This window comes from Drosophila ananassae, chromosome 2L (assembly GCF_017639315.1).
Source record: "Drosophila ananassae strain 14024-0371.13 chromosome 2L, ASM1763931v2, whole genome shotgun sequence".
In the NCBI taxonomy this organism is placed as follows: Eukaryota; Metazoa; Arthropoda; class Insecta; order Diptera; family Drosophilidae; genus Drosophila; species Drosophila ananassae.
The window spans coordinates 14,518,543-14,542,564 of NC_057927.1; the positions used below are offsets into that span (position 1 = coordinate 14,518,543).

Consider the following 24,022-nt stretch of genomic DNA (forward strand, 5'->3'; position numbering starts at 1 on the left):
CCCATCCGAAGGCCATATCTTACAATTTCCATCCGATTCTTGATCGAAATACCTTAAACGATTTGTGGATCGATGCTCCGTCAATCTGCATCAAAATCTAGGAACGAAATATTTTTTCGATTTTGTCTTAAATTTTCTGTGGGATCCCCTTCGAAATGGGGATAATGCACGGGAAGGCCAATACAGATCCCAGCGAAGGCCATATCTCGGTCAATACTTTGTCCGATTCTTAAGCGGAATACCTCAAACGATTTGTAGATCGATTCTCCATCAATCTGCATCAAAATCTAGGAAATAAATATTTTTTCGATTTTTGTTCAATTTTCTAGGGAAACCCCTTCAGAAAGAGGAAACACCATGGGAAGGACGATATGGCCCCATCCGAAGGCCATAACTCAGCCAATATTCATCCGATTCTTGATCGGAATACCTTAAACGATTTGTGGATTGATTCTCCTTTAATCTGCATTAAAATCTAGGAACGAAATATTTTTTCGATTTTTTCTTCAATTTTCTGGGGATCCCCTTCAGACAGAGGAAACACCATGGGAAGGACAATATGGCCCCATACGAAGGCCATAACTCAGCCAATATTCATCCGATTCTTGATCGGAATACCTTAAACGATTTGTGGATCGATTCTCCTTTAATCTGCATCAAAATCTAGGAACGAAATATTTTTTCGATTTTTTGTTCAATTTTCTGGGGGATCCCCGTGGGAATGTGGAAACACCATGGGAAGGACAATAAGGTCCCAGCCTAAGGCCATATCTTAGCCAATTTCCATCCGATTCTTGATCGGAATACCTTAAACGATTTGTGGATCGATTCCCCGTCAATCTGCATCAAAATCTAGGAAATAAATATTTTTTCGATTTTTGTTCAATTTTCTAGGGAAACCCCTTCAGAAAGAGGAAACACCATGGGAAGGACGATATGGCCCCATCCGAAGGCCATAACTCAGCCAATATTCATCCGATTCTTGATCGGAATACCTTAAACGATTTGTGGATTGATTCTCCTTTAATCTGCATTAAAATCTAGGAACGAAATATTTTTTCGATTTTTTCTTCAATTTTCTGGGGATCCCCTTCAGACAGAGGAAACACCATGGGAAGGACAATATGGCCCCATACGAAGGCCATAACTCAGCCAATATTCATCCGATTCTTGATCGGAATACCTTAAACGATTTGTGGATCGATTCTCCTTTAATCTGCATCAAAATCTAGGAACGAAATATTTCTTCGATTTTTTGTTCAATTTTCTGGGGGATCCCCGTGGGAATGTGGAAACACCATGGGAAGGACAATAAGGTCCCAGCCTAAGGCCATATCTTAGCCAATTTCCATCCGATTCTTGATCGGAATACCTTAAACGATTTATGGATCGATTCCCCGTCAATCTGCATCAAAATCTAGGAACGAAATATTTTTTCGATTTTTGTTCAATTTTCTGGGGGATCCCCTTCAGAAAGAGGAAACACCATGGGAAGGACAATATGGCCCATCCGAAGGCCATATCACAGCCAATATTCATCCGATTCTTGAGCGGAATACCTTAAACGATTTGTGGATCGATTCTCCGTCAATCTGCATTAAAATCTAGGAACGAAATATTTTTTCGATTTTTTGTTCTATTTTCTGGGGGTCCTTCCCTTCAGAATTTCCCATGGAAACACCATGGGAAGGACAATATGGCCCCATCCGAAGGCCATAACTCAGCTAATATTAATCCGATTCTTGATCGGAATACCTTAAACGATTTGTGGATTGATTCTCCTTTAATCTGCATTAAAATCTAGGAACGAAATATTTTTTCGATTTTTTCTTCAATTTTCTGGGGATCCCCTTCAGACAGAGGAAACACCATGGGAAGGACAATATGGCCCCATACGAAGGCCATAACTCAGCCAATATTCATCCGATTCTTGATCGGAATACCTTAAACGATTTGTGGATCGATTCTCCTTTAATCTGCATCAAAATCTAGGAACGAAATATTTCTTCGATTTTTTGTTCAATTTTCTGGGGGATCCCCGTGGGAATGTGGAAACACCATGGGAAGGACAATAAGGTCCCAGCCTAAGGCCATATCTTAGCCAATTTCCATCCGATTCTTGATCGGAATACCTTAAACGATTTATGGATCGATTCCCCGTCAATCTGCATCAAAATCTAGGAACGAAATATTTTTTCGATTTTTGTTCAATTTTCTGGGGGATCCCCTTCAGAAAGAGGAAACACCATGGGAAGGACAATATGGCCCATCCGAAGGCCATATCACAGCCAATATTCATCCGATTCTTGAGCGGAATACCTTAAACGATTTGTGGATCGATTCTCCGTCAATCTGCATTAAAATCTAGGAACGAAATATTTTTTCGATTTTTTGTTCTATTTTCTGGGGGTCCTTCCCTTCAGAATTTCCCATGGAAACACCATGGGAAGGACAATATGGCCCCATCCGAAGGCCATAACTCAGCTAATATTAATCCGATTCTTGATCGGAATACCTTAAACGATTTGTGGATCGATTCTCCGTCAATCTGCATTAAAATCTAGGAACGAAATATTTTTTCGATTTTTTGTTCAATTTTCTGGGGGATCCCCTTCAGAAAGAGGAAACACCATGGGAAGGACAATATGGCCCCATCCGAAGGCCATAACTCAGCCAATATTAATCCGATTCTTGATCGGAATACCTTAAACGATTTATGGATCGATTCCCCGTCAATCTGCATCAAAATCTAGGAACGAAATATTTTTTCGATTTTTTCTTCAATTTTCTGGGGATCCCCTTCAGAAAGAGGAAACACTTTTTGTTCAATTTTCTGGGGGATCCCCTTCAGAATGTGGAAACACCATGGGAAGGACAATATGGCCCCATCCGAAGGCCATATCTCAGCCAATATTCATCCGATTCTTGAGCGGAATACCTTAAACGATTTGTAGATAGACTCTCAATCAATCTTTATAAAAATCCAGAAACAACATATTTTTTGGATTTTTTCTCAAATTTTCTACCGGTTAAATTTGGACCAATGATTACCCCCAATACGTAAATTTAATTTAATCTTTAATTTATAATCATTTATTGTTGGCAAGAATCTAAATGCTTGTTTTCTTCCCAGTAATGGCAATCATCGTGATAGAACCATATATCCTCTTCGCTGACTTCTATTAACTCCAATGCCTCAAAAGATTTGTCAGAGATTCGTGGATCATCTTCATGAAATCTGTAAGTGCATGTTCCCAAGCACTTTGGCCCATCTGTCTTGTAGACCACCAAGTACAGAAAAGGTTCTCCACGTACGTTGAAGCTTTTTTGTATCCACAAGCGCTCCTTATCTTTATCAGATTGTGGTGGTGGCGGCAGCGAAGACGTATTTGAAGGCAAACTAGTTGAAGTCAAGCTGATAAACTCTTGATTTGAAGTCCCGGGATCGACACAGTTGTCATCTGAAAAAACTGGTTCCTGAGAATCGATTGCAGCGCCTTCAGAACTTTTTGGTCCGTTCTTTCTAATATACAACGAAGTCTCTAAATTTTCAGCCCTAGATTTGATGATTTGGACACATATGGTGCACTTAAAGTCCTTTGGTATGTCACTAATTTTGTCAACACCCTGGGTGCCTACTAAGCATTTTGAATGCACTCCAGACACAGTGCAAAATTTGCACATTAAGATGCTCCATGTTTTATTGGTGAACTGTCGACCTTTCGGGCATATGCACTCCTCTTGGTCACATCTGAAAACAGAACGATGTAGATCCCGGTAAGCGTTAGGTTCTAGCTCCCAGGCAGCATCCCGATCCGGAACAAAAATTGACTGCAGCCGTATTAAATCCCGGAATTTAGAATTCCGACACCAGGGACAACGAAGATAGTACCCGGAGCTCATGGCGTATTTTCGCATACACATCATGTGGGCAAAGCCAAGCCTGCAGCAGTCGCCATAGCTAACACAGTGAAGGTAGCAAGAGTGAATCGTCTCGAAGCAAATTACACAAGATTGTTTTTTTGGAGGATTCTTAAGTATTTGCGTCTTGTAATCGTCCAGGGGTCGGCAGGTATCACAGTAGCTTATAAAATTTCCACAAAACTCTATAGTACAGCGATTGGTTACGGCGCAGGGCATATGAAATAAGTCGCCGCATTTATGACAGCTAACGTTGGCTCCCATTTTACTACAGTATTCGCATTTTCTATGCCGGGCCTGCGCTATCTCTTTTCGGATGTCAGTTAAAAGAAAGCCAAGTATTCCGACTGAATCATCGCCTCGCTGAGGAAGTTTAGTGGACAGCAACTACGGGAAAAGGTTTGTAAATTAGGCATCCTAGATTGAAGTTCCTTGTACCACTAACCATACAACATATAGACTTCTCATTTCATACAACGAAAATGGACGCAAAAATTTCTTGCGACAGGCCCCCGGAGGCCCCAGAGAGAATCTTACTCTCATTCTTACGCTCATTTTTACGCTCATAATCTCATTTAACTTTTTTGGTTGTTCAGTCGCAGAGAGGCGCATCATCAAGAAGGTTCTTCTGCGGTTAAACCGATCTTTATATGTATGCGTGCTCACACATTCACACACACGGTTTCATGTGTGCGTTGGATTTCGTTTTGAAACCAGCTAAAATTTTTGATTTTTGTAACTTTACAGGCATGCTACCCTAAGAAAATGGGAGTTATCGTTATAATATACCTGTGAAAAAATTTTATTATATTTTATATTATATATTTTTATATATCATACTTTTTATACATATTTAGGAATACGATTAGATGGCAGCAGTAAAATGCTTCACATATATATTTACGAAATTACGTATTTATATATTTACGAACAATTCAAAATCATTGTACTTAGATAGAAACAGGGTATCTTTCAGTCGCTTTTATTTAAAACCCAAATTTCACTGTTGTTATTTTCATGGTTCTTGCATACCCTACTGATGCCCACGGAAACAAAAAATCAGCTGTTTTTGTTTATTCTCACTCCACAAAAATCATCTATCAGAAGGGTATGGAACACCATCCGCTGGCAGAACTACAACAACTTAAAAGCAATCGACTGAAATATACCCTGTTTCTACCTTAATATATAAATTTTAATGCATTCGTTGACATATGCATATATATATGTGAAAAACATTTTACAGCTACCACTTAATCGCATTCCATAACAAATATAAAATATAGGTTGAAATATTAATATGTAAAACATATTTTTTTCATCATTAGCGTATAATGTTTATCCCAATTTTCTTAGGGTAGCATGCCTGTAAAGTTACAAAAATCAAAAATTTTAGCTGGTTTCAAAACGAAATCCAACGCACACATGAAACCGTGTGTGTGAATGTGTGAGCACGCATACATATAAAGATCGGTTTAACCGCAGAAGAACCTTCTTGATGATGCGCCTCTCTGCGACTGAACAACCAAAAAAGTTAAATGAGATTATGAGCGTAAAAATGAGCGTAAGAATGAGAGTAAGATTCTCTCTGGGGCCTCCGGGGGCCTGTCGCAAGAAATTTTTGCGTCCATTTTCGTTGTATGAAATGAGAAGTCTATATGTTGTATGGTTAGTGCTTGTACTTACCAAACAAAAATAGTGCACTGTCACATTACTAAGAGACTTCCACTGGCCGAACATAAATGGGTCATCGCCAGATTCATGTGACTTAATGCCACAAATATCACAAGTCTTCATCTTTACAGAAAAAACAATGTTTTTTGCATTTAAACCTGTGCCGGGCCATAGGTTGTCAATAAAGTATTCTGATTATCGATATTTCAACCTATTATAGATACATCGATATTTTAAAATTTAGATACTGCAGACTTTTGGAAGGTAGCTTAGATGTGATAATAAATTGTTATTAAATAAATATATTTCTAGGTGAGAATAGATATTTTAAGGGAAGCTGAAGAAATACATTTTCTGCAGAGAGGAATTTTTTTTGCCCAAAGAAACCGGAATTATTAGTCGAAAATAAAATGGTCTGGCAACGCAGTAATACAGGGTGATTCATATCTTGACTAAATCAGAGTTGCCTTTGTGGCGCCCTTATTCAAATAATTTAATTCTTTACAATTATAGTTTTTTAATAGATTTCCATTTTAATAAAACAACTTTCCATTCGTTTACACATTCACTTCATCTTTATTTCACAATTCAACTTCGCTCAGCTTAATTCAGTTGCAACTTCTTTTAGTACATATCCGTAATATATTTTAAGTGGCAATAAAATTAGCGATTACATTAAGGAAACTGATACAAAACTCGTGAAACAATAGGTTTTCAGTACACGCCACTTAAATTGAAAAAAATATGCAGAACCATAACGCGCATGAGGTACAGCCCAGAATCCCCGGATTCAGCCCTGGCCGCACCCGTGATCTCGCTTCCAATTCGAGATGTTACATAGCAGAGTGATCATTCACGCGCACTGCCTGCCGCTAGAGATTTTCGTTCGATGTCCAAGAACTTCAGGGGGAGAGAGAGAGAGCCTTGGTTAGCGGACGCGATAGATCCTACGCCGGATTGGGAAGCAAGGGGTGCAGCGACTAGACTCCATCCGAGGATGCTGGCAAGACCAAAAATGAGCTTGAAGCTTGCTTCAATTAAAATCTAATTTTAATCTTTGCCGTTCGATTTACTTTTCGTTTCAATCGTGATCGTGAATGTGTCAAGTCGTCTATCCAATTCTATCTCCTTGGACTGCTGATATTTTAGTTCTCCAACTTAAAGTATGTGTGTTTGTGGGTTGTTCTCCTCTCCTCTTAGGCGACTACTATGTTCTCGGTTGAGTGTTTTTTAAAAACAAAATTACATATATTATGTGGTTGTTGGTATTTATAATTAGATAGTGGTACAGGATGTTCTTGTTAGCTATCAATCAATCAATCATTATATCATTAATAATCGAAAAACGAACATTGATGTTGTTTGTTCTGGTTGTTGCTTGAAGTTGTTGTGTTGTTGGTTACTTTCGCTCTGCCACCGCTGGGATGCTGATGCAACTGCCATCCGATAGACGACAGCCACACACGCGCACTCAGGATTGCAGGAAACAAGGTCGAGCAATCAATGTGTGCCCGCTTAGAAGGCGAAGAGCAGCAGGAAAGCCATCATAAGACAGAACAGACCCATGGCCTCAGACAGGGCAAAGCCCAGAATGGCGTAGGAGAAGAGCTGCTGTTTCAGCGATGGGTTCCTGGCGTAACCGATGATGAGGGAACCGAATACTGTTCCGATACCAGCACCTGTTGTATTGGTTTGTTGTCGAAAAAGAACAAAAATAGCGCATTAGTACAATTAGAATTATATGATATGGAAACAATATCATCGACAAAGCCGAAGATTTAAGCTGTGTTTATGCTCTTTATTCGTATAAAAACATAAATACAGCTTTTTGGGGGACATCCTATGCGCATTTTGCCTCCTTTCACTTGGGAGTCAGTCACAGATTAGTCTGAATTGAGTTCTACCCGAAGGCAGCAAGCACATCGCACTAAAAAGGCTGGCCACGAGAGTTTTCAATGCCATCAGGCGGCGGTTGCTGGGCAACGGCAACACCTGGGCAGGATTTCTGGTACTCTCGCCCTGTAATCATACAGGTTTCCTGCTAGAAAATAGAGCCTCGCACGAAGCGAAACAACATGGCTTGGCCGATTCTCAGACCTTCCCGGGGCAAAATAAGAGAGTAATCAGATACTCGTTGTGTGTGCCCCAGATGCTGGATTGTAACTGACTGTAAGCGACGAGACAAATACGCTGAGGACTTCCACCTGGTTGAGGAGTTAAATATCGTTAAAAAAGATGACAACAAAACCAATACGAACCGGATCCAGCGACACCGACTGTTGCAGCACCAGCACCAATGAACTTGGCAGCCGAATCAATGTCACGCGTGACTGGCGAGGTCTGGAATGACCTGATCTGTGGCAGTAATGCAACGGGAGTTGTGTTCTGAGCGGCCAAAGTCTGGCTCTGGCTGATGACGGCGCTGCTCAATGGTCGCAAGTACTGCTTGGAGTTGGCGAGGAGCTGAAAGTGAAAGATGGTTGTGTTTAATAGAAAATTTAAAAAATAAGATACTATATAGTGTTGCCTTGCTGGAGATACTGATATCTAATGGTATTACAAACTAAAGACTCAAAACTTCAATGAACTTTATACAAAAATGACATTAATAATATACATTTTATTTTGGCAATTAAGATCCAATAGGAAAGTATCTATAGATTGCTTAAATTTATTAAATACAAATTAACAAATTTAAAAAAAAAATGTTGCTATCACTAGTTCATTGCTCTGTCTCTTTTGTAGGCTAATGCCAAGTTATGCAATCATTAAGTAATTTATTTTAGACTGGCATTTTGGCAGTGGCTATTGTTATTGATCGGCTCAGCTGTGTAGGGAAATCTTTTCCCCAATAATTGTCAAAAAATAATGTAATAAACAAATAAGTAATTATTTCATAGTCCCCTAACCTCCACCTCCCCCACACTGCTCCTCCCTTAACTTTGGAAAGCTTTCGCCAGTTCTAACCTCAACCAAAAGGCTGAGACACCAGAGTTGGCAACAAGATGTTATACAATCTCCCATGTGGGTTTATACATTTCCTAAAATCAACATTCATTTCTTACATTTTAGTTCTGAAATGATCTTAATTGAAGTTAATACTTTGCTTTCAGAAGCAACATGAACATAACCTCAATTCTCGGCCTCAACTTATGTAACTGTGTGCCGTCCGTGTTTTCTCACCGCGCACAGTGGAAGAAGTTCACCACAGCGGCATGTAAGCGGTCGTCAGCATAGAAATTCAATGCAGTAGGAAAATCGATGCACTTTTCACATTATGTAATCTCTCTGATGGTAACAATTATATCTCCCGCAAGGTACACAGACTCATTCGAATTGTACTTACAGCGCTCCTGGCAACGGGGGCAATGCGAGAGACTGTCGACACGAACATCTTCGGTTGATTTTTTTTTTTTAGATTTTGCTTACGACAAAATTGAAGCTAGCGCACGGAGCTCTGCAAAGATATAGACGAATATATCGGGTTAGATCGGGCAATAGTTGGATTCTCAGCTGTCAAATGTCAAACGCCGCAGCCGCCTCAGAAGTTGTTACGTAATGTGCGAAAAAAATTATGATTCCGCTTCTACAATCGAAATGCAGACGAATTTTAACTCTGGCAAATGAATTAAGCTTAATTCTGCGGATTTTCAATGGGTTTCTGCTAAATTTTCCGACTTTCTCAGTGACGCAACGACTCCCAGACACACGCACGAACAACTGTCACATGTGTGTGTGAGCCGCAAGATGGCGATTCCATTGAACACGTTTTGAGAAAAAATTCACAATTCACACGATTTTAAAAAGATTTCGCTGACATTCTGAGGCGCTTTCGACGGCAGGCACTTGATTATCCAACCAGGGGGGTGCTCCGCTGGCTGCCATGAAAATTTATATGTATGGGAGAGCGCAGACCCCGTCGACTCACTTCGAACAAACCCTTCACAACAGTGGAAACCGTATTGAACACGGGGCGCGAATTTGCTCCGCAAAGACCCCAATGTGGTGAATTGGAAGACGATAGGTTCGATAGGTGCGCGCGCAATGTCCGCCGCGGTCCCTATCGCATCTCGTATTTTGGCCGATCGCGGGTGTTTTTCCTTCCAAATATGCATATGCCGCGAATAAGGTCAATTACCTTTAAATCGGCGCCGATCTTGAGTGCTTTAAATCTATCACCTCGAATTGTCGTCTGCAACCTTTGAATTGTGGTGAACTGGAAATGACCCTTGGAAGTACTTGCCGGTCTTGAATCTCTTATCACAGGCGACTTGAGGCCTTTAATGGACTGCAATCTATGCAAATAGGGAATTGATAATTTTCTTAAACAAGAAATCTAAATGTCAAGCTTCTAGTCGAAAGAAAATGGAATTAAAGTGGTGCTAGCAATCCCTAAAGCAGTGTTGCCAAAAACCGGTGCAGGGTTGATTCGGCATGGTGAATTTGCCATTTTAAATAGTGTTGTACAGCAAGCTATCGGTATTTTCAGTGTGCCCAGTGCAAGTACTTCTGAATTATATGGTTTTCGCGCTCACAATGATAGCAGGTTCAGAAGTTGTTTTTCCGTTACTTGTAACCTTAAATTACTGTAATTTATGAAATTTTTGTATATATGGAAACTACTTTTCGTACAGATTTTAACTTGAGTTATTCCTACGTAAAATAAGCGAGCAACGAATAGTAACTTTATTTCTTTTCACTTGGAACGTTAATAGTCTAACATTCCTCAAAGCGGGTCATCTATGCGGCTAAACAAGATAGTTAAACGAGAAAATACAAAATAATAATAAATTCGAATCAACTTTATTCTCCTCCGCAGCAATCGACTATCGATATGTTAGCCCGTTTCTGGCCTATTCACCATAGCCACGCACACTAACACAGCCGCAAGCAGCATAACGCTTCGTGTCGCGTCACGTCGGTTCGACTGTGTTTTAATTCGCCGCAACTCTGAAGGCCACACACTCGAAGCCCAGAATGCTGTAAGTAGATCAGGTGGTTCTATCCTGTCTTCTTTTCCTGGATCCCAGCTAAATTGCCCACGACCCCCCACCCCCACCCCGTTTGTATGTCGTTGCAGCCCTCAATTGCATAACAGCAGCAGCAGCTCTTGCGCATGAGTGTATGTGTGTGTGGGGCACGCCAGAGACCGAAACACACCACAGCTACAACACGCCAACAACAACAATAACCACAATACAACAACTGCAAGCCACGAGGTTCAACTGATAACTCGAATTTCGCTGCATTTAACAGATCAATCAAATTTAAAATCAAGAACCTAGTTTTTAAAGCTGAAGGAGATCAAATCCAGGGTTCAAACTATCGCTACCATGTCCCGCCCCCGCTGCTGACTATCGATAGGCGGCACCCGATAGGCGCGCATCCATCGCCAACAGTATTCCCCGAACAACTTTACATAACTACGAGCAGTCACATAGCCCGACTCGACTGATACGACTGATATGGCCGTGTTCCTGACCAACGTCTGCAAATACAATGGCTGCGGCATCACATTTCCAAGCTTGAGCGATCTAATATCACACATCGAGGACACCCACATAGGTGAGCGGTGAAAGGGGGCTGAAATTTACGCGGGAGTTTGGCGCACTGGCCGCTGATAATCATTAGTCCGTCGCGTGATATGTCGGTGTGTTTTGTTTATTCTATTTATTTACTCCATATATACAATTGGCGGTGTCGGCGGCGGCGGCATATAACTCGGTGTCATAGTGTGTGTTCTGTGCTTTGGTGTGTGTGTGTGTGTGTAATTATTGGCTTCGTGGTGAATTGAATGTTGTTTTTATTGGATGAATTGCATTTTGTACGGTCTCTAGTCTGCTAAAATGTCAATTGAAATGCATTTGGGGACAAAATCGATGGTGGTCAAGCGTTCACAATAGGGCCACAGGCCGGACATACGGGTACACCTTTGCCCCGTAAGCCTACCTGTTCACTTACACCAGTATGCGTCGGTTTACACACGCCCAATTCCAAGCGCGTACAGCATGCGATGCTCTTCTTTCCATGATCGCCGCCGTTGGATGGCATGGGTGCGACCGAGAGGGCATTACAAGCAAAACAAAGCAAGCAAAAAGCCGGTGATCCATTCAATAACATATGTATATATATATATGTAGGTGTGTTTGTGTATACTAATGTCGATGTATGTGTGAGCCAGCACAGCATCTTGTTATTGTTGTTGTTGCACTGCCAACCGGCGAGTTGTGCGCCCTTTTTTTGACCTGTCCGCATGGCTTGGCTTGGGTTTTGGTTTCGCGTCCGTTTTCGATTTCGAGACAGGTGTCTCTGTGCGTCCGCTGCGAGGAGATGCGCTCCAATTTCCTCCTTTTTTTTGTTTTTAACCCACGCATAATGCTATTTGATGCCAATCCACGTGACAGTATCCCCCCACTGCCTAATTAATCATTTCGAGTGTGCACTTTTACCCCAGCGCTATAAACAAATTCTAATTTTAGCCATCCAGGTGCTAAGGGGTGGTTGGGGGGTGGAAAATCAATACACGTAAGCCCAGTGCTGGTCATGGGCATGGCTTGGTAGTTAGCTGGAGAGGAAGGGGGGGATTTTATTTTTAACTTAAAGTCTTGCTTTTAAAAGCCATCTATCAACGGATCCAGTTTTCTGGGGAAGATGCCATAAAAAAGTATTGTTAGCTAACCGGAAGCTACCCCTTAGGAGCCTACGCCAAAGGTGGTAGTGCTGGAGGGGTTTGGGGGTTGCTTCAACGGTTAATGGTGGTAGTGGTGGTGGTGGTGCGGGGCTTTATTTATTTCCAACATGCGTGCCTGCTTTCTCTCGCTCACACTTCCACTTACAGGGGCTGGTACAGAGGAAGGGTGTGCAGGGGTGGCTCAGCTGACTCAGTTACAGTTACGTTGGCAGCTGTTTTGTTCTTGCCACTGCTGCGTGATAACACCGAAACACACACAAACACAGATACAGATACAGCAGCAATGGCGTCTGCCCGGGCCAACCACCCACCACCTCACCCATCAGGCCTCCTTGTCCAGGGGCATTACATAAAGCTTTCGAGCAAACGCCCACATGGCAACTGCCACCCCTAAACTAAACCCGCATCCCTCCCATACAAGTATCCCTGGATCCATTGCGTGAGAAGCTTGGGCCTATAACTGCCCATTATTTCATTATCTTGAAGGACATTCGATGTGTGGTATGTTCTGTTCTGTTCTGGATTCTCCTTATCACCGAGTCTCTCTGGGCGTTGTTCGTTCGTTACACTCACTCCCACTCAGTCCCGGGCTCCGTGCTCCGTGCTCCGAATCGGAATCCGAATTGAAATCGGCATCCGTATCCGCCTCGTATCGTTTCGGTTTGGCATGGCAACAAAAGGCGGTCGAGACCTTCAGGTTTGTCCTTTTCACAGTTGCCAGGCACCTGTTGTGCCCCAATTTTATCTCTCCTAATTGGCTGCTTCTACACTGCACTTAAAAATTGTTCTTAAATATTAATATTTAACATTAAATAGTTACTCATTAAATTTAGAATAAAGAAATATTAGTCATTATTAGTCATAGTTTCTGTTTTGTGGCAGGCTTTTCCCCGCCAACGCCTGTTTAAATTAAACCATCTGCGAATATGATCTCCTAGCCGCTATCCAGGCACCAGCTACCAGCTGGCACTTGCAGTGTCAACATGAATACGATCCGATGTCTCTTCAGTCCAACGACTTTTGTATTTTTTATCAAATATCACAAGGAATGCGCCTTTTCGACGGCAATTGGAAAGTTTTCAGTCAGAGTATACTCACTGAACTGCCATCGAAATGAAAACAAAAACAGAAACCGAAACAAATTTGTTATCTTTTCGAAATTCTGCAACAAGTGCATGACTCAGAAGTGAGAGGCAACTCAGAAGCGAAGGCATCTGCGGTAATTTTGTTTAAAAAAAAAAAAAAAAAAAACAAAAAACGTACGATATGCGTCGTACTAGCTAGTACCTACATACATACATATATCTGTATATATATTTAGCTAGATCATATTTGTTTTAAAAAGTTGTTTGGAAAATACTCCGATACTGGCACAGAGGGGCAGTTGGCAAGTGTCACCTACAGGGAATCGGAGCCAATCGGAGAGAGAATGAATCGCTGGAGAGGTTATCACGAAAAAAAAAAAACAAAATAATAACAATAATGAAGGCGGAGCAGAAAATGTTCCATGCTGAACTTATTTGACCGCAACAAATGACGCAGTATTGGAAGGAAGGATGGGGGCGTGGCGCCAAGGCAAATAGTGATTGCAGTTAACAGCTCAGCAGCCCGTTTTCAATTGCAAATATACGTTTTTTTTTTATAAATATGGCAACTAAAAATACGTGGAATTATGTGCGTAATATTCGCAACACTCTCGCATGTCCGTCTCAGTATGTGTCATCAATCGATTGCCTGGCACGTAGGCATCCCATCGCCGCAATCTTTGCCGCAAAATTAATCGCACTTCGCCCTGATAAGCAACCACTCGGGGCAGGAGAGGAGGAGCAGTTCCAAATGAAAGCATATGTTCCGCATAATATCTAATATACGGCATATGTTTTGGTTCAAACAATAATCCAAAATCTGACCTTCCAAGGAGATGCATATGCATAGTACTGATCTATAACTGATCCATGTTGGCTTAGCGTTTAGCAGCAACCTGTTAACTGGCACTGCAATCGGTGGGGGCAGGGTTGGAGGAGCACATGACAAATGGTCTCGCTGACACAGTTACGCACCAAAATGATTTAATTGAGAAATAAAGCGTGCGCTCGCCTTGCGCCGCTCACTCACTTACCCACTCACCCACCATGGAGGTTAGGTTGCCCCCCCATATAAATAGAGGGGAGAACGAAGGCACCTGTTATTATGCACTCACTGATTAAGCGAGCTTTCGGCTTATGCTTGTTCAACCGATAAGATAAAGATGTTGTCCCCAAACGCCATGTCAGCCATGTGGTCCTCCTCCTGCCCTGCTTTGCCCTTAACCCGGCTAGTGAGAACCCCAGACACCATGACATACCATCCCATCTACGTGCACTCTCGCTTATTTACTTATTTCGACATTTTAATAATAAATTGGCCGGGCTGTGGGTCGTCTCACATGAATGTCTCTGAACTTGTTTCAGTGCAAACACAGCAGTCAGTTGCAAACGAATTTTGGATGCAGGTTTCTGGCCCAGCCAGCCAGCCAACCCGCATTCCGGTTGGAATTCAGAATTCCCGACACAAAAGGGAATTTTTAATTAGCTAATCTTGTTTCACTCTCGTTGCGGGCCAGGGTCTGCAATGATTTCAGGTTTTAATTCTTGGGGTAATCTCTTGGAGAATATTTATGATATATTTTAGAAGCTCTTGATTCATTTATTCATTTTTTTTATTATTTCAGACTATGATCCTAAGGTGGTGGAACAAAAGGAGCAGGCCCAGCCTGCCTGCCTGCCCCTGAGCTACATACTGCGCTTCTATACGGAGGAGAACCGCAAGGAGGCTGGATTCCTGGCCACTCACAACACCGCCCCGCCGACCAACAACAGCGGCTCCAACAGCTCCTCGAACGGTCATGGAACTGGCAACGTGGAGCTCAAGCGGAAGCTGGCCATCAAGCACCACAGCTACAGCATGTCCTCGTCCAACCGCAGCACCACCCCCACAGGCAAGATTATTATTTCCTTAAATATTCTGTATAAATAATAATTATTTCTTCTTGCAGGCAGCGAAATGGATGAAGATGAAATGGTAGTCACTGAGTCGGAGGATAGCAATGACTCTTGGACCACCGAGGAGTTCAGCTCCGAGTTCATCATGCGCTACGGCAGCAGGTGTGTGGGAGAATAATGATTATTCTTGAGGTCTTTTCTTACAAATAGCGTCCTTATTTTGTAGGCATTCCGGTGGCGGAAGCAATGGCACGCCTGGCAATGAGAAACCCTTCGCCTGCCCGGTTCCAGGATGCAAGAAGCGTTACAAGAACGTCAATGGCATCAAGTACCATTCGAAGAATGGTCACAAGAAGGACGGAAGGTGGGATTTAAACCCTTTTCTTTTGTCACAGAATGTTTATTAATTTAAGAAATATCTTTTAGAGTTCGCAAGGGCTACAAGTGCCACTGTGGCAAGAGCTACAAGACGGCACAGGGCTTGAAGAATCACGCCCTGCACACCCACAACTCGCAGCCGGATAGCGTGCTGAGTGCCCAACTAATGGTGGCCGATGGCGCTGCTCTTTCGGCATCTGCTGTTGGCAGCAGCAACAGCTCGCACAGCAACAGCTCCAATCCCCCGCCGCCAGTCATCCAGCGCAGTAATTCGCCGTCACAGTCGATTGGCTCGCTAAGTCCGTCGAGCATCAGCAATATGTCCAGCAGTACCAGCAGTTGCCACGGCGGCAGCAGCAGTCTCTCCAATGGCAACACCTGCAACACTGCAGCTGTAACCAGCAACGGCAGTGTACTGCAACAGCTTAATGCCGGTAATGTGGTTACACTGACCAATGTCTCCAACCATCAGCAGCAGCAGCAGCAACAGCAACAGCAGCAGATCCTGCAGCAGAACGGCGGCAACAGTGCAACAGGTAACAGCAACAACAACAATTTAATGCGCAGCACACTCGGTTTAGTATCCATTAAAACCAACAACCAACCGGCTGCCAAATCGGTAAGCAATCTTATGGCTGCCAATGCAACGGCCAGCAAGATTCTCAAGCTGGCCACCAATGTGGCCAACGGCGGCTCCGCCGTCGACATCGTACAGCACCAGCAGCTCAATGGCAATAAGGTCACCACGGTCACCACTAATGGCAACAAACCGCTGCCGAATTTGGTCAACCTGGGCATACTCACACCTGCCACCTCACCCACCAAAAACACCCAAACGCTGACCTTCACCACCACCACCAATGGCGGCAATGGTAATGCCAACCAACAGGCGCTAGTGGCATCGCTGGCCAAGAAGACCAACATACTTCTGCTGCAAGAGCCGGCCACTCCCACCCAGCTGCAACAGTTGCAGCAGCAGCAGCAGCAGCAGCAACCGCAAGTGCCACAGCAACAGCCGGTGCAAGTGCAAGTTCAACCTCAACAACACCATGTACTGCCCATTAGTCCCACGAGCAGTATCAGCGGTAACAGCAGCAAGAGCAGCTCACCCACTCCCCAGCAGCAGCCGCAGCTGACCAAGAAGGGTAAATTGGAATTGGTCGAGCCGATGGACACCGATGAGGGCCAGAGCGATGCCATTTCGGAGAGCGTGGCGGCGGCGATAGCCAGCATCACGGAGAACAAGGAGGAGGTCGGAGGAGCAGCGGCGGCCGTTGAAGTTGTGGGCGCTGGCGCCGTCAATGATGAGACGTAGCCTATACTCAAGCAGCTACTGATGCACCGCAAACTGACGCTGGAACCGCAACCGGCACCGGCACCGGCACCCAAGCCGCCGCATTGACGAGCTCCCGTATACGTCTAGGATTTAGGAAACTTTTAAGGGGGGCGCCAAGTCAGACTCTCATTCACTCACCAAAATATCCAAATGGATATCCACATTTCGTAGACTGCTTATTTGCTTAGAGACCAGGAACATAAGTTGTGTTTTTAGTTTAAAACTCCCATTAACTAATCGATTCGATATCCCAATGTATCATATATCATATATATATCTATTTTCCAATGAAATCCACACAAATCGCATTGATTGTGCAATATTTTGTATTATTTAAAAATGAGAGAATTAATTAGAATCACTATTATTTGTATGTATGACTATCATGCTTGTATTATTAAACTATTTACAACGTCTGATCTCCTCTTAATTTAATTAGAACATAATAACTAAAAACAAAAATGTATAATTTTAATGAATAATTTCAAATTTTCAAATTCCATCAGGCCACTACTCATGTTAGAACCGCTACCAACTAAAATTTGATTTAATCTCAGATTAGTGTACTATTCGTATTCGACTAAAAACAAAACAAAAAAAAGAAAGTATTATTTATGTTCTAAGCATTAGCAAATTGAATTTAATTATATACGATATACATAAACACATAAACCCACACATTTACACGAATATGTTTAAGTTGCGACTGGGTCTGCTCATAATTTTAAGACGTCTCTCGATTTAGTGCAATATGTAATATTTTATTCTTCTCCTACTATTTTATATTTTATTCTATTATATATCTCTCTGTCATAAGCTTTGTCGGGATTAGTTTTATGGGTTTCCCATTTACGTTTTCGTTTTCGTTTCCGTTTCCGTTTGTTTTGTTTTGATTTTATTTTATGTTTTTCGTTACTTCTTTTCCTTTTCTCTCTACCTATTGCAGAAACCTCTTACTCCTGCTCAAACAACCACAGCAATCCAAACAGCAACCACAGCAGCAGCGACTCCAGCAGCAAACCGCCGCCATCAGTCGGTGGTGCCGCCAAGAGGTCCATGTCCATAGCAATTGCGTCTACGAAACCACCACTCACTACCGGGAGCGGCGGAGGCGGAGGCTCCTCCCATCATGGCACCACGCCGATGCAAATCTCGCCCACATTCATTGAGCACAAATATTCGGCACTGGCCATCAAAGAGAAGTTCTTCTCCAATCTGCGAGCATCCAAATCGATGTCGTTGTCCACTGGAGGCGATGGTCCGACCATTCAGCCGGATGTTGGCGGTGGCGGAGGCGGTGGCTTGCGGACCGTTGCTGTGGGCCAAATGTGCGCAATGCAGAACGAGCACATACACCAAAATCTCTTCAAGAAAACGATCAATTGACCATCTGAGATCTGAGACGCATAGATCTGAAGCGCTGAGCGCCACTGAAAGCGACCGAGGAGCTGGCTGTGATGAAGTTGTAACTAACTAACTGACTAATGAACCGGACAAGAGGCGGAGCAAGAGGATTCGTCAATAAGGGAGAATGGGAAAAGGATTCAGTAGAAGAGAGAGGAGGGAGTAGATGGAGATGGATATGGAGATGGAGAGGAAGGAAGGGTCTCAAGCAGGCGCCGCCTTTAAATCGTTAGAGAAGTTTTCCAGAAGAAGCAAGAATTTCCATTGGCTTCCAAAATATGAATGCAAACAAAAAATTAACATATTCCATGCATTTTGCAAATATTATATATCATCTACCACCACATCCTAAAACTTAAAACCTAAAACCCAAAACAAATCTCAGCAATATTTAAAAGGAAATTCTTGAACCCTAAATTTAAATCATGTATATAAAAACAAACAACAGAAAAGCTATGAAAACGTTCTCTAAAAAATCGGCTTTAGACAATTCTTAAACTCTTAAAACAAAAAAGAAAAAAAAATACACACTAAATACATAAACAAAAATTGCGAAAAAAAAAAAACAGAAAAAAAAATTAAACAACAAATTTAGTAAATATATTTGAAGGTATGTCTTCAACTAGTCATTATTGTAGTTAAATTAAATTTTTGATTTCATAATTGCATAAAACAAAAAAAAAACAAGAAGAATTCAAGGCGACTGGAAGGTGGAATGCCCTGAACGCATCTATTTATAACTTTACGAAAATTTCCTCTGTACAATTTCAATAGAATAAGGTTATTGGGATTCCCCCAACCAGTTGGTTTAAATTTAATATCATTAATTGGCAAAAGAAACACAAATCTTAGAAAAATTAAAGGTCCCGAACTTGCCAACAAAGACAATTTCGTGTGAGCCAATTAAAATGATCTGATCCATTTTAAGATCTTGGGATGTGCAGAAATTAATAATTTGAATGTCGAAAATTTGAAAAAAAAAAACACAAACAAAAAACAAAACCAGAAACTAGTTAGATAAAAATTTTAAGGGGAAGCCCACGAACCGTCGAAGCTGAAACTGAAGCTGCGAACCGGCTTAGGAGCCGCAATAACTCTACAGTAGTTATAGTATTATAATTATAAATTATATTATTTATACACAAGAGCATACGTCTGTAGTTGTGTGAGTGTGTCCGTGCATGTATTGTAATTGTATAGTTTTAGTGTTCAAACGTCCCTAAATGTAAAGTCTCCCTAAAAACAAAAAATTAAAAAAAAAAAAACAAAAAAACAAACATACAACAAAATATACGATATGATTACAAAACACAAAAAAATATCCTTGTGCATACTCTTAATGATTGTATTTCATTGCATGCCTCAAAATTCAATCGAACTTCCTATCCTATCAGAATCGGGTTCCTTAAGCATTCAAAAAGAACAAAAATGAAATTTAATATACATAGATATATATACGCATATATATTTAGATCATCATAAATATTTACAAGTATACATTTACGTAGTCAGGCGCGCCAAAAACCAAAAAAAACATAAATAAACTTCAGACCGCATTTCGCAGACGCCCAGCGTCTTAAAAAAATATTCGCACCTTATCTAAATAGTTCTGCGTTCATAACCACTGCTATATAGCTATAGCCTACCAGCCCATACTTACATTTTAATACAAATATATTGAGGTAAAAAACAAAAACACGCTTAGCGATCCGTACGATCGGATCGCACTAGTTTAGCCAAAACAACTTTTATAAATGTATGTAGAGAGCAAGGATCTGTCTTTGGGGGAGTGTTTTTTGGTTCTATATAGAGTATATTGATACTTGGTTCTATCGATCTATATCTATATAGAGAAACATCTGCCAGAGCACTCGAACAATATGATAATGAACTCAAATCCCTCTAATGAAAACAATAAAATGAGTATGTCATCTTATATAAGACTGCTGTTATGTTCGTAAATATATTAAAAATATATGTATGCAAAACAGAAACCACAAAAAAAAATAAATAAAACTACTCTTGAATAAAAATTTATAAAAAAAAAAAAATATAAATAAAATAAATTAGTTAATACTCTATCTACCTACTATGTACTATATAATGTATTGTAATTGTAATTTACTAAAATCGTAACTATACGTAGAGAATTAACTAAAGTCAACACATAAACCATCGACATTAACATAAAAAAATTAACTAATACTATACCTGTGCCCGAATCTAACCCAGGAACGACTCTTGCAGAAGCTTCTTTAAAGAGAATAGGGCGGAATTTTAACACATCAGACGACTCAACTCAAGCCACAAAATGAAGCATCAATCACAAGAAACAAAAATGTAGTAAAATATTCTCTTTTTGCTTTATGTGATCTATTACATACTACATAAACATATGTATAATAAAATGTCCTTCGAAAACAAACTCGTTTAAATATATTTAATAGGGAAATAGCACAATATGTGGTAACCATAGGTATCAATAAATATTAATTATATTTAAACACTTTGCATATAGGAATGTTCCGTCTACTTTCTAGACTCCAGAGCAGCAATGCAGTTGCAGACCTTTCTCAACAGATCTCCATCGTTCACAACATCCTCCTTCTTTTTTATTTCACACAGACTATGTATATCCTTTTGCTCCAACGCACAGTCAATGGCGTCGTCTAATAAGCTACAAAAAGGATATTGTTATTCAAGAAAAATAAATTAAAATCTTAGTCCTACATACTTTGCCCGGATATACCAGTGTACTTTGCGGTTGTCTCTGCACTTCTGAATGTATTTCCTCGCTTCAGTGGCGTTGTGCTGTTTTAAACAAACATCAACGAATGGATCGTAGCCAATGGGACTCTTCTTGCTCTTGGCCAGTTTCTCCAGTTCATCCCACCTCTGATGCTCCGAGAGCGTGAGTATTCGCAGCCACCAGAAACGACGCTCGGGCACTTTGAAGCCGTTCCTGATTTTTTCTGCCTCATTCAGTTGTCCAAGATGCAGCAGCTCGAGGATGGTGTCGTGGACCGACAGTCCACTGAATATGTTATTATATTTACTCTCGAAGGTTTTCTGCAGCTTGAGCAGCCGACTGTAATCAGTACAGAGCTCCGCTTCCAAAAGACATCGACCCTGGGTGTAGGCATTGGTAATCGGTGACAAATTCGACTCGAGGCTCTTCGTTTCGATTGCGTTCTCGAAGTGGTATTCTGCGATTGCCTTTTGGTCGTCTTCTGTGTTGTAAATGCCATAAAGACCGGCCCGATTTGACTCCCTCATGATCTTCTTGTACATATTCAATGCCAGAGGATGGTCTCTAATTGTCATCTGGAAATCATCTTTGATTAATCGGAAGCCTAACCTGAATCATAAACTACATACGTGTAAATTGGAGAGCATCATGTGCATCTTCATCTCCAGGAGCACTTGAGTAATCAGCTCAGTGTCCCCAGACTGCGTGGCACTGGCCACAGCTCGGTCAAATTTGCGCATTTTGATCAACAAGGGAACGCGTAACGCAGTACGAGGCTCCAGTTCTAGAAGCTTAGTGGCCAATTCATCCCGTCCCGCCTGATGAGCCTTCGTTGCTATGTTGCAAAAGGATATGCCCTCAACAGAGGGGTTCTTAAACTTTTCAGTTATCTTGCGAGCCACTTCGGCGTCATCTAAAAAGAAGACAATATCTTAGTATTCAAGACATGGAGATAGTTGTTTCTCTTACTGGAATCATTGAGCACTTTGTCGTAGGCCCAATGCTCCAAAATCCAAGACTCTGGTAGGTTCAAGTGCTTGGCTACTTGAATGGCAACGGCGTAGTGCTTTCGGTATACCAATCGGCTTAGTATAACCTCCGGATTAAGGTGGGTGAATCTGCATGAAGATGAATTATTTTTTATATCTTTTTCGATACATAATTATTGTATCTTACTGTTTAAAAGTTAGTGGTATTCCGATTCTCTCATGTCGCAGGGTGTTGAGGACTCTCAGTATCCTCATAATACGCATATATTCATCAGGATTATGGTTTAAAATAAAACCCTTGCCAAAGTGAGCCGTCTAAAATAGAATAATCATTTAATTTCAGATATAAATTTTATCTTGAGAGCGTTTCAAACTCACCCTTAGCAGACTCTTTTGGGTCTCAGGACAAAATTCGTAGGATGCCGCCTCAATGCACTCATCCACCGCCAAAGACATTTTATCCCGACACATACTGAGATATTCATCGGACTTGTAGGATTTCTCTTCGAATTTCTTCTGGGCCTCAAAGAGGTAACTTGCCGGTTCCTGACTATTCACTGCGAATATATTCTCCACGCATTTTGGCAGACGTTGTATCATCTCGTGGGAGGTCGGGGTGATAATTCGAACGCCATCCATTTCCGCCACTAAAAACAGCACAGGGTCATAGTGGTAGTCGCTCCGATCAGCTTTGCGGTTTACGATTAGCAAATAGGAAGGGTAGGATATGACCACCGCATCAGATTCGCTGTTGTCTATGTTCATGACCCATTCTATTTGGAGGGGCATGTCTTTGCGGCCTGTATCGAATTCGCAATACTTTTGTCGCATATCAACGCTACCCATCCATAAAAGACCGGTGTTTGTATACAATGCCAAGTGCTGGTGGTTGTACGATACAGAGATTTTGATGATTCGGTCGTGCGGCTTTTCGAAAAGATTTGCGGTAATGGTGGGAAGCTTTTCATCGGGAAACAGCTTGATAATTTCTCGATCCCTGCCCAGGAGGCAGTAGCTGTTGCGACCTTCGGTGACAATGTCCCAGCACGAGCAGTTAATGCTAGAATCTGTTTAAAACATAATCAATTAAAACCATATTTATTGAATTTTAAAGCAATAATTACTGGGAATATCTGGTAGCTGACGCTCTGCCTTGGTACTATTTTGTTTCAAAAAGACCCGGCCGGATGTGGTTAAAACGGCAACTCCTGTGCCGGTAGAAGACTGAAACACTTTAGCTTCCACAATTTTGGTAACGCTGGCCTCGTCGCCAATACAGTAGGATTCCTTTTCCCGGCCAAACATGTCAAATACAAATACGGTGGCGTTCTCCTGGACACAAATCAGCTCCTCCAAATCCGACCAACCCATCGCAATGAGTTTTCCATGGTTCCACTGCAAAAAGTTTAAATTTTAATAGATACATGTTTCCAATTTTCAGAAGAGATAAGCTTACCAAAATATGACCTGTTTCCTTTCCGGTGGTGTCAAAAATACGAATCATTGGCCTGGTAGAACCTTTGACGGGCACCAATTTAGTGGTATCCCGCGTGACTGCCAAAGGACCTCCATAAGGAGCCGCTGCCAAAATCATATACTCCAATTCCAGATCAAGTGGCCAATTGGGCGTGGGCAGCTCCACTTTTCTTCAATTCAAAGTGGGCGTATTATTGGCGAAAACTTTTGGAATTAAATTTGACTTACCTATAGTAGTCTGGCCGCACCTTAAACCACTCGCCTGTATTATACATTATAGGCATCGTGAAGGTGGTTTTTCTATCCGGTGTATTTAAAAATATTTCAACTACGTCTGTTGCATTTTCGGAAAATTTGCATTCTCTTCAAACAGCTGAGTTACTAGAGTTGTCGCATTTAAATTTTTATCGATAACTCATTACC

The 24,022-nt window shown here is 41.6% G+C and overlaps 4 protein-coding genes across 8 annotated transcripts; 1 reads left to right on the plus strand and 3 right to left on the minus strand.

Moving 5' to 3' along the window:
- Positions 1 to 3,077: 3,077 nt before the first annotated feature.
- LOC6499386 (PHD finger protein 7) lies at positions 3,078 to 5,852 on the minus strand. 2 transcript variants are annotated; one of them, XM_001954701.4, is made up of 2 exons: positions 5,608 to 5,852; positions 3,078 to 4,308 (listed from the first exon to the last, which is right to left on the minus strand). In XM_001954701.4, the coding sequence occupies exons 1-2, from the start codon at positions 5,716 to 5,718 to the stop codon at positions 3,094 to 3,096; spliced, it is 1,326 nt and encodes a 441-aa protein (XP_001954737.1). In that variant the 5' UTR covers positions 5,719 to 5,852; the 3' UTR covers positions 3,078 to 3,093. The 2 variants fall into 2 exon arrangements, with proteins under 2 accessions (XP_001954737.1, XP_032312373.1); XM_032456482.1 differs by lacking the exon at positions 5,608 to 5,852 and adding an exon at positions 4,367 to 4,404.
- Positions 5,853 to 6,147: 295 nt separating this feature from the next.
- Positions 6,148 to 9,992, minus strand: LOC6499385 (ATP synthase lipid-binding protein, mitochondrial). 3 transcript variants are annotated; one of them, XM_044714099.1, is made up of 4 exons: positions 9,839 to 9,992; positions 8,942 to 9,052; positions 7,854 to 8,058; positions 6,148 to 7,274 (listed from the first exon to the last, which is right to left on the minus strand). In XM_044714099.1, the coding sequence occupies exons 2-4, from the start codon at positions 8,987 to 8,989 to the stop codon at positions 7,111 to 7,113; spliced, it is 417 nt and encodes a 138-aa protein (XP_044570034.1). In that variant the 5' UTR covers positions 8,990 to 9,052; positions 9,839 to 9,992; the 3' UTR covers positions 6,148 to 7,110. The 3 variants fall into 3 exon arrangements, with proteins under 3 accessions (XP_044570034.1, XP_001954738.1, XP_044570033.1); XM_001954702.4 differs by having other exon boundaries at positions 9,524 to 9,955; XM_044714098.1 differs by having other exon boundaries at positions 9,734 to 9,953.
- A 427-nt stretch (positions 9,993 to 10,419) lies between these two features.
- On the plus strand, positions 10,420 to 20,810 carry LOC6501194 (homeobox protein 5). Of its 2 annotated transcripts, XM_014911439.3 has the most exons (7): positions 10,421 to 10,577; positions 10,676 to 11,160; positions 14,997 to 15,263; positions 15,321 to 15,429; positions 15,494 to 15,631; positions 15,694 to 16,181; positions 17,928 to 20,810. In XM_014911439.3, exons 2-7 carry the CDS (start codon positions 11,061 to 11,063, stop codon positions 18,365 to 18,367), a joined length of 1,542 nt encoding a protein of 513 aa, XP_014766925.1. In that variant the 5' UTR covers positions 10,421 to 10,577; positions 10,676 to 11,060; the 3' UTR covers positions 18,368 to 20,810. The 2 variants fall into 2 exon arrangements, with proteins under 2 accessions (XP_001954739.2, XP_014766925.1); XM_001954703.4 differs by having other exon boundaries at positions 10,420 to 10,577; positions 15,694 to 20,810.
- On the minus strand, positions 20,811 to 23,997 carry LOC6499384 (vacuolar protein sorting-associated protein 16 homolog). Its single transcript, XM_001954704.4, has 9 exons — positions 23,828 to 23,997; positions 23,580 to 23,769; positions 23,248 to 23,518; positions 22,502 to 23,190; positions 22,311 to 22,438; positions 22,104 to 22,252; positions 21,764 to 22,047; positions 21,120 to 21,709; positions 20,811 to 21,062 (listed from the first exon to the last, which is right to left on the minus strand). Exons 1-9 carry the CDS (start codon positions 23,881 to 23,883, stop codon positions 20,915 to 20,917), a joined length of 2,505 nt encoding a protein of 834 aa, XP_001954740.1. The 5' UTR covers positions 23,884 to 23,997; the 3' UTR covers positions 20,811 to 20,914.
- Between the last annotated feature and the right edge of the window lie 25 nt (positions 23,998 to 24,022).

Excerpts from the sequence above, each read along its gene's own strand:
- LOC6499385 (XM_044714099.1), bottom strand. The coding sequence starts at position 8,989 with ATGTTCGTGTCGACAGTCTCTCGCATTGCCCCCGTTGCCAGGAGCGCT. Across the intron at positions 8,059-8,941 it reads CCCCCGTTGCCAGGAGCGCT|CTCCTCGCCAACTCCAAGCA; the intron begins GTAAGTACAATT and ends TTTCACTTTCAG. Across the intron at positions 7,275-7,853 it reads AGTCGGTGTCGCTGGATCCG|GTGCTGGTATCGGAACAGTA; the intron begins GTTCGTATTGGT and ends CCAATACAACAG.
- LOC6499384 (XM_001954704.4), bottom strand. The coding sequence starts at position 23,883 with ATGCCTATAATGTATAATACAGGCGAGTGGTTTAAGGTGCGGCCAGAC. Across the intron at positions 23,191-23,247 it reads TCAGCTACCAGATATTCCCA|ATTCTAGCATTAACTGCTCG; the intron begins GTAATTATTGCT and ends TGTTTTAAACAG. Across the intron at positions 22,439-22,501 it reads CCCAAAAGAGTCTGCTAAGG|ACGGCTCACTTTGGCAAGGG; the intron begins GTGAGTTTGAAA and ends ATTCTATTTTAG.
- LOC6501194 (XM_001954703.4), top strand. The coding sequence starts at position 11,061 with ATGGCCGTGTTCCTGACCAACGTCTGCAAATACAATGGCTGCGGCATC. Across the intron at positions 15,264-15,320 it reads CCGCAGCACCACCCCCACAG|GCAGCGAAATGGATGAAGAT; the intron begins GCAAGATTATTA and ends TTCTTCTTGCAG. Across the intron at positions 15,632-15,693 it reads GGTCACAAGAAGGACGGAAG|AGTTCGCAAGGGCTACAAGT; the intron begins GTGGGATTTAAA and ends AATATCTTTTAG.
- LOC6499386 (XM_001954701.4), bottom strand. The coding sequence starts at position 5,718 with ATGAAGACTTGTGATATTTGTGGCATTAAGTCACATGAATCTGGCGAT. Across the intron at positions 4,309-5,607 it reads CAGTGCACTATTTTTGTTTG|TTGCTGTCCACTAAACTTCC; the intron begins GTAAGTACAAGC and ends CTTTTCCCGTAG.